General features: G+C 35.2%; 1 protein-coding gene and 1 long non-coding RNA gene across 2 annotated transcripts in view; one reads left to right on the top strand and one right to left on the bottom strand.

The window, feature by feature from the left end:
• Nucleotides 1–843: 843 nt before the first annotated feature.
• LOC128247602 (uncharacterized) overlaps nt 844–9809 on the top strand; it is an 11006-nt gene continuing 2040 nt past the window's right edge. The window contains exon 1 of the long non-coding RNA XR_008263950.1: nt 844–1096. This is a non-coding gene — a long non-coding RNA (uncharacterized LOC128247602). The remainder of the gene's footprint in view (nt 1097–9809) is intronic.
• Nucleotides 4176–9809, bottom strand: part of LOC106870731 (endoplasmic reticulum metallopeptidase 1) — a 94358-nt gene continuing 88724 nt past the window's right edge. The window contains exon 14 of the mRNA XM_014916905.2: nt 4176–8117. Coding sequence (XP_014772391.1) covers nt 7947–8117 — 171 coding nt within the window. The 3' untranslated portion in view covers nt 4176–7946. The remainder of the gene's footprint in view (nt 8118–9809) is intronic.

Genomic DNA, 9809 nt, shown 5'->3' with positions numbered 1-9809 from the left:
AATGAAGAATAGTTATCGAGAATATATATTTAGAATTTAATTTTGTATTTTCTACATTTAAAAACAATTTTTTAATTAAAATACAAGTGTGAAGCATCGATAAATATGTAAATAAGTCTTTCTTACAGATGTACCACGATGCGAATTTGGCTATAAATAATGAAGAATTATACTTTAATGAAATAGCAGTTGAATCAATATCTACGCTTCAAAGATTATATCTGAAAACGGCTTGTGAATTTGTTGTTAAAACTGGAATTATAGGATGCTTTAAGACACCTTCACAAGGTAGAACTCCCCGGAAACAGTTATTATCCTGTACGTTAACCCCAAAAAACTTTCCCTCTTTCCTATATTGCTAAACTACTAGCGCTCTATGTAGAGAAAAACATTCCCTGAATTTCCTCCAGGCTGTAATTATTTTTATCTATATCGAAATGCCTTACTTAATAAAATGCTTAATTAATAACTCGCAGATGATATCATGCTAACGATTTCTAAGAAAAACAAAATTGTACTACATATGATTATCACCGATTAGAAGTTTTAAGAAGTTCGTAATAAGTAAAAGAAAAAGACAGGTGAATTCTATACTTCTTTTAGCTCAAACTCAAATTTCTTATCCCGCCAAATATAAAGAAAGGATGATCTCCCTTATATTAACAACAACCACTAGATAAAATACGCATATAAATAATATCTTATAATACATTTTAGACACATATACTAATAAGGCACACAGAACAGGATTAAGAAATGTTAGCTATTCACTCAGATTTCTTGACAATCCTGGACAGTTCCATGGCTGTACAAAAGCAAGGGTGTAAACTTCTTCTAGTGTTAACTATCACGTACCTATATCATAATTCAATACTGACGTCATAATGCCTTGTTCTTATAATCCATTATGTCACATGACATAATTATGTATCTATTAGTAACAATAGCAAAAACAGTAAGAAGTATAACATTAATAATAATAATTGCTTCTAATTTAGGCACAAGGCCAGCAATTTTGAGGGGAGGTGTTCAGTCGATACCATCGACCCTACTCCTTGACTGTTACTTTATTTTATCAACCTCGGAAGGATGAAAGGTAAGTTTACTCCAGTATGATTTGAATCTAGACTCTAAAGAGATAGAAGAAATACACCAGACCAGTTTTTCCGATGTTCTAACGATTCTGACAGTTCCTTACCTTTATTCAATAATACGAATTACATAAGGTTAAACAAAAAAGGTTAAAAGTTTACTACCATTTTTGCAATCGAAAGAGTTTTCAAACCAACGTTGCCATAAGCATAGTATAGCTAAATTATCTTAATAACAGCGTAATTTTTCGCGGGACTCTTGACTACATCTCGCGGTGATGGTCTTTCTTTTTTACATCGTTATCAATAATATTAATACGCTAACGTTTTGTTTTTGTACGTACCTGTGTTGTGTGTGGCAAAGTGGCAAAGCGAGAGAGAAGAGGACAGAGAAGAAGTAAGAGGGAAAGAGGGAAGAGAGTGAGAGAGAAAGAGAGAGACTGACAGAGACAGTGAGTGGTGACGGCGTTCGTTTTGCATTTTTAAATGTTTCAGAGGAAGTAAGAGAGAAAGAGAGAGAAAGAGAGAGAGAGGGGGAGAGAGAGACAGTGAGTGGTGATGGCGTTCATCGCAAGAGAAGAAGATACATAGATACATGTACACATTGTTAAATCAAAAGCGGGAGAGAAGAGGGAAACGAAGGAAGTGAAAGAGACAATAGATACTTAAATCAGGAGATACATGCACACAGCAAATATTGGATGTCAATTTCACTTTTGAAGACAACTAAAACAATTCCAGTCAGTAGCAAAGCAACAGATGGGAAAAGAGAGAGAGGGGAGAGAGAAAGAGAGAGAGAAACAGATACATTCGTTATGAAGCCTTGTGTTTACATCGTATAATGGAAGTTTATTCAGAAGTCACCCTCGAAAACACCTTCCCATTTACTGAAACTAAAGAGAAACCCCGATAGTTTCCATATTCCTTTTCTTTACTCTTATTTTTATATAGTGATAACATAGCAAAATCTTTCCTGTCCTGATGGTCTGCAATCCTTATCGAACATCATCTATTAAAATTGGCTTCAAATTTTGGCACAAGACCAGCAAGTTCGAGGGTGGGGTTAAGTCGATTACATCGACCTCAGTGATCAATTGGTACTTATTTTATCGACCCCGAAAGAATGAAAAGCAATTTGAACTTAGAACATGATGACAGACGAAATGCCACAAAGCATTTTGCCCAAGGTCCTAACGATTCTGCCAGATCAACGTTTTATCATCTATTTAAACGGCGAGCTGGCAGAATCGTTACTGCACCAAGAACATTGCTTAGCGGCATTTCTTCAGAATTTACGTTGAGATCGAATACTGTCGGTGTCGACTTTGCCTTTCATCCTCCCATGGTCGATAAAAATAAGTTCCAGTTGAGCACAGAGGTCGATGTAATCGATTTACGTCCGTCCTCGAAATTGTTAGCCTTGTAACAAAATATCTGAAATCAACACTAATGAAAACTACTAGCCAATTCAACACAAAGGGTCTTTTTAGCTCTCATTTGGCCAATCGCCTTCTATACGTCTTCCAGAGTTGGATAGAGTATTACACAATCTTCAATCATGGATGACAGGAGGAAAAGAAATGATAATAATCCTTATTCACGATAGGATTCCTTAAAAAGTCCACAATGTATTCAGTCCAGAGATTCATAATGCCATTCGAATCTCAGATGTACTTTGGAATCAAACTACCTACCACAGATCATATATGCCGTCAATATCCTTCTTTTCTGCTTTTACCTCTACAGTTTTTGTTTTTTTTTGGTGGGGGGTCCTATCCACTAGCTGTACTTCATCAATCTAAATTTACACTGCAAGTTACCTTTGACAGTGTTTTGTATTTTCAATGCATTTTTCAGTATCACAAGAACATCTGGTTACAGGAACTTTGCAAACAATTTGTTTTTATCCCTTAGCATTGCTACAACTTCAATGCCATTATAGTTGAACCAATCCTGATCAAATCATGTATAACCCAACGTGGTTGACGCAATCTTGTAGATTTTATCCTTCAAATCTTTTGTCCAATTTTTCCATCAATCTTTTAGTAATTTCTTTCGCTTCAAGCTTGGATACATCAATCTTTTGGAGACTATAGCCTCCAAAAACGCTTCTTATTTCTGACAACAAATTCAAACTTTTTTCTTGCCATACGATGGCCTGATAAGCATGCTGTATCTCTCAGAGTATGCAGCTTGCATACATTTTGCATATCACAACAATGCACAATTACAAAATCAATAATGTGTCTGTGTTTAGAAAGAGCGCATCCAGTTTGCTTTGTGCATGGGCGTTAACTGAAAGAATGTATTTATAATGACCAAGCCCTGCTCTGTGCAAAACCAAAGCACTTGAAGACTGTTCATTTTTTACCTCAGTTCAGATACCCTAATCAGTTCTAATCCTCGCATTACAGTCAGAAATTTCTCAAGGAGTCATCAATTAACTCTGCAGGGATGTTAAATTTAGGAGCATAGCATGTCACTTTCTACCCAACAAATCCCAAATTCCTGATACAGCCATCACACATACATTATGTGGTAATTCCTCCAACAATTCCATATTATTCTGAAAAATAACAACACAATTCCACTATCTTCTTTTTCTCATTCTCTGATTTTCCTATCCAGAAAAATGTATTTCCTCTTCAGCTGACAGAGCCATTAGCATGCCAAACAAAATGCTTAGTGGTATTTCATCCATCTTTAAGGTCTGAGTTCAATTGCTAAACTTTACCTTTCATCCTTTTGAGGTCCATAAAATAAGTACCAGTCAAGCACTAGGGTCAATGTAATCGACTTAGCCCTGCTCCCCCAAAATTCCAGATTTTGTGCCTATAGTAGAAGGGACTATGTTTATTGACCAAGTATGTTTTAAATAATACATCAATGTTAAGAGATCCTCGCCAACTGTCGCAGTCTTCTTTCCCATTTTCTCCCAGCTACCATATCAAATAGCATTCTAACGTTTCTGCAATATAAAAGCATGCACACTCACACACACACACACACACACACACACACACAGCATAATTTGCAGCATATTGTTAAATACAGTCAAAGGAAAATAAACACAAACTCGAGGGAGATAGAAATTGAAATTTATTGAAAAAAAAATGGAAAAATGGAACATAATTAAAACAAATCTTTTAACAGACTTTATACAAAAACAGAATTTTATCAGTGTTCATTACACCAATATTCACCAATATTTGATTTTAAGGTTTTTATTTTGTTTTTTTCTCTCTTTCCCTTTTACTTTAACCACCTCAGAGGGTGGTAAACTTCATGTAACCAATAGTTGTCACAAGTTCTACTAATACATAACAGGCAGCCTACTGACAGACAGCAGTCTAGAATTATACACTCAAAATCTATAGTCACTTGAACCACTACAGTTGGAATTAGTAAAAAATATTGAACAACAATACAGTGGTTAATTAAGAGTCCATGACAGCAACTGTTCCATCAAATTGAATAAAATTTTTAATTCAGGGAGTTAGGTAGCACAAAGTAGGACTAGTGTAGGGAAGTTTCACCATCCAGATAACATTTATAATTATCTGTGATATACTTTGAAGCAGCTTAACTATGAACACTCACACATACATACATATACTTATATATATATGAACTTCATTAGCTTATGACTGTTTCCATATATTTGAAGCTCTGCTGAAACTAAGCTCATACAATAATTGTTTACTCCTTTGTCATCTCTTTTCTTATTATCACTCTGTATTTAACTAACGTTTCATTCAGAAACATATGTACATTGAGTTCTACAGCAAGTTAGTATCACAATACCTAAGCGATATATATATATATATATATATATATATATAAAAGAAAGCCCGATGGAACTAGTGGTGGTCCAGGTTGGTAAATATTTAGTTAAATTCAAGCAATTTGAGTCAGTCCATATGTGATGAGGTCAAAACATTTTTCTATCTCCAATGAAGAACTTAGTACAAAAAAAAAACCAAGACACTCATCACCCCATAGCATATGAATTTATCCAATATTATGCACTAACCATGCTTAACAAACTTACAGATAACCAAAACACCTTGCCAATTCCATTAGCATGCTGTTTAATATACATACAAAAATCAACTCTCATTGAGCAGATTTATGATCAAAGTCATTCCAACCATGACCATGCCATCTTTTTAGTAATATCTAGAACTCATTTAATCTGTCTCTTCCTTTTGAAACAATAGTGTATAATTTGAGAGGTATTGGGCTGCTATTTCTAACAGGTCGAGTGACTGTGTAAAAGCTCTCTTACTAATTCAGTAAGTTGTGGTTAATGGGGCAACTATAGTTGGATGAGGTAAAGAAAAACATACGAGGATTTTGTTTATGTTCATATGGACGAATTAATGATAGTAACAGTCAGCATTTGTTGTTGATGAAGTTACTGTTTAACCTCTCAAGTAAACCTTTGTCAAGCAAACCTATGGTTCAAAGGCATTTTAGTCATGACCATCAAAACCATTTTTTGTATATCAGATACATAAGGACTACATTGTCCAGAATTATCTTCTTTTAAAACAGTAGGGCGTGAAATGAATGAGAATGGCTACTCTTTGTAGCAGGTCAAGCAACTGCATAAATACGCAATAATCATAGCAGTGGTCATTTACAGGTGGGAGAGACCTTGAGAAGTGGGCACAGGAATGAGAAAGTCTTTCTCTGGATTTTTGTGCTTTTCACAAGAGCAACATAACTGAAAGCGGAAGCATTCTAACAGAGAATCAAACCATGTCAACTTTAAGGCCAGTGGTTTTCAACAGGGATCCATACGGCCCTTGGGGGTTCATATAAGATTTTATTGTTAAAATTTGTGCAATAAACTGGTCATACTTGTACAATAGACAAAATATTTAAACACTTTTTTCATACAATTCCTAATAATATTTAATCATAAAAATATAATAGCAGTTTTTAGACATCGAATGGCAATGAGGGTTCCCAGCCCCAAGTAAAATAGGAATCATAGGGGTCCATAGATAAAAGTCGCTTGAAAACCGCAGCTTTAAGCCGTTGTAGATTTATCTCCCTTGGTGCTGCCAGCCATTGCTCTCTTATCACTTATCTCCCTTCAAAGCAACTCCTGTAATTATCAGATGAAGATGATGATTGTATAGTCAACTTTGGTGGGAAAGTTGATATGACTTCGCTGCGTCTTTGTATCTTAAAAATAGTGACTAGACAAATGAGAAGAAAACCAGCCCTGAATCACTTATTTATTATTATCATGCTCATATGCTTTAAATACAACCATAATGAACATACAGCCCTTGTGAAGCCCTAACTTGTAAGTTACAGCATCATAAGTGTATATGCTAGAAACAAATGGTTAGTTAAAGAGAAGAGGAGAAAGAAGAAAGAAACAAAGATCCACTGCAAAGGCTCAACTACTAAGAAGACAATTCACTCAACCACAAAAAGAAGACTTCAACAAGGACTACAAAAAGATGTAGAAACATTCCTCCATACAACTATGAACTTTCACTTAGCCAATTTAAATAAAAACTAATTGGGTCTGGCTATATAGAGGTAGGTAGACATCTTTAACACAATTTGTAGGGTGAGGGGAATAATTGATTAAATCATCCATTGCACAAAGTTCATTCAGGAACAAGTCTAATACTGCATTTTTTTTGTCTTTGTTGTTTTTGTTTTTAGTTAGTTTTTTTTTCCACAATATTATTAACCATTCAGTCTATTTATCCTGCCAACCCATAGAAATAAATTTCATTAAAAAAATTTTGGTAAAATACAAATCCCAAATAGTAGTTTTGGAAAATACATTTCTCAACTCCAAAATATCAAAAATTATAAACTTTTATACTCATCTTGTAAATTAAATGTAAATTTGGAACAAGCAAACATTAAGACTATATCAAGATATTCCCTCAATCAGTTACACACACACACACACAGTCATGGGTCTCATGTCAGTTTTGACAGTGTATGTTCCAGCTGTGCGATCAATGGAATTTAACTACTCATTGCATTACAGTGTAAGCAGCTGAGAATTTCACAGACATTTGTATTTTTAATATTTGGATGGGACCAACATAGCACTGAGACTACCTTTAAATTACAAGTACAGTCGATGCAACAAGCTTCAACACAGATTCTTTCTATCTAGTTTTAATGTTGGAATGTGCAGTATGGTTCTCAGCTAGGTAGGTAGAAAAGGAAGTGTGAATGTCCACAACAACAGGTCTGTTGGTTACATCAAATTATTTGGCTGGCTACCTGCATGCAAGAGAACTGCTCAATCTGAGCTGATCAGGCACTACACAACAACCCAAATTTAATACACAAAGCTTGGACCAACTAGAAGACACTTGTGCAGGATGTCTCGCAGTGGAACTCATTCTCATGACTAAAAACTGCACTAGTTGTGCTGAAAACACATACACATACATGCACACACATACACACATGCACAGGCTTTAAAAAATTCCAAGAAGCTCATCCCTAGGCTTCAGTTCAATATATTGTTGATTTTGTTTTTAATTATTAAAAATAAAAAATGTATAATCGTTTTCTTTCTCTCTTTCCTTCAAAAAAACTAAATTTCCTTTACACGTTTTTTTTTTTTTTGGCGGGGTTGGGGTTAAACTGCATTTCAGTTTTTTCTCACGTCTTATAAAATACTTGTAAAATATTTTTAACATTATAGCTATCAAAAGGAATGAATATTGGAAATTGATTTCATCACTCACTCTCTCCATCTCTCTTTCTTTCTGTCTCTCTGTCTTCTTCCTTTCTGTCCTTCTTTCCTCCTCTCTCTCTCTCTCTCTCTCGCTTTGCATTCTTCTAACATGTTGGACATTATCAAAACTTCCAGCTATCATATGTAGCTGTCCACGAAACTGAAGTGACCCACTTGGGTAACTTCTTCTCTAATGCAGACATTTCTGGCGTTTCCTTCAATCCACCATGCATGTAGTGACCAGCAAATGCAATATCTGTGACTGTTGCGTCGTCCTGCCAATCTTCTGGAACCTGTAACAAAGCGCAAGCAAAAAGAAAATACCACATAAAACACACAAAATAATAAACATTTTATAAAAAAGTCAAATAATCTAAGAAACAAGATCCACAATCTCTTTTTTCAAGTTGTTTTAATCTACCTTTAATATTATGTAACAGTAAATGCACCCAGGGAGGTGCGTGGCTTAGTGGTTAGGGTGTCAGCATCATGATCGTAAGATTGTGGTTTCGATTCCTAGATCGGGCAACGCGTTGTGTTCTTGAGCAAAACACTTCATTTCATGTTGCTCTAGTCCCCTCAGCTGGCAAAAATGAGTAACGCTGCGATAGACTGGCGTCCAGTCCAGCTGAGGAATACATACGCCATTGAAACTGGGAAACTGGGCCCATGAGCCTGGTTAGGCTTTAAAAGGGCACATTTATTTTTTTTTTTTAAATGCACCCCGACCATGCTGTGTAGTACTTTGTGTAAGGGAGGGTATCCACACCAAAAAGGAATTCATGATTGGAGAGTAGAGGTGACTCTTTGGTTTCATTGAAGGTAATTTTGCTAGTTTCATTTGTTGTATAAAAGGCATTGCTGTTGTGTAGCTTCCTTGTCTCTTTTTATAAGTATTTTCATGGACATTGTTCTGCTGAGCTCTCTTCTCTGGTTCCTCCTTTAAGAACTTATCAGCATCCAGTTCTCATCAGTATACTGTGCATCCAGTTCTCATCAGTATACTGTGCATCCAGTTCTCATCAGTATACTTTGCAACCTCCTAAGTGTCGTAAAGCATTTTACAGTACCAGTTTCTTCCCTTGCACTTCTGAACTTTGGAATTCCCTTCTACAGTTTTGTTCTCCTCTTCAATATGACCTCCAGTCTTTTAAGTCTGTGAGTAGTGAAATGCAGAATTAGGTCGGCTGATCGTGAGAATCAAATATTGATCGCTTCACTAAAATCTGCAGGTGTTATGGGTTATTTCCCTTCAGTTGTTTAAATAAAATATTAGTAATATGTAGTAGATAAAAGGATCCATTGGGGGAGCACTATTATCGATTTTTTTTCAACAATCTAAGTATGTCATGGGATTTCCAGACATGAATTCTACTCACATGTCAAATAAAGTGATATTGTCTGCAGAAATTAGAAATTGGACACACAAAAAATCAATATTCAAAGTAATCGAACATAAACAACAAAATGGATTATTTCCCTTGAGTGTTTAAAATAAATATTATGCAGATGCTATGGGTTACTTCCCCTGTGTGTTTAAAAAAAAGTTATATGTGGTAGATATAAAGGTCCCTTCCAGGGACTATATTATCAATTTCTTCAACAATCTAAGTATGTCACGAGGTTTCCAGACACGAGTTCTACTTACGTGTCAAGTTTCATCAAAATCAATAAAACGATGTAGGAGGAGTTAGCTAACAACACCACAAACACACACACACATTTTCCACATATGCAGTAGATATAAGATATATATATATATAACACATTTTTATTCACATACACAGCAACCCCTGTTGCAAACCGTGAACTATAAAATAACTTATTTCAGCTTATCGAACTTCAATATGGGGAAAATTTATAACCTTCTGCATCAATAAACCACTATTGTCCTTGAAAGTTGTTTTTCATACCTTCTAGAGACTGCTCAAAGCTTACTAACTTCCTACACCTTGATTCTTGGATCTTTCTTTTACATATAATTA

The sequence above is a fragment of the Octopus bimaculoides genome, chromosome 4, assembly GCF_001194135.2.
Source record: "Octopus bimaculoides isolate UCB-OBI-ISO-001 chromosome 4, ASM119413v2, whole genome shotgun sequence".
In the NCBI taxonomy this organism is placed as follows: domain Eukaryota; kingdom Metazoa; phylum Mollusca; class Cephalopoda; order Octopoda; family Octopodidae; genus Octopus; species Octopus bimaculoides.
The sequence above is the reverse complement of the archived record's forward strand: the minus strand, read 5'-3'. Positions and strand labels throughout refer to the sequence as shown.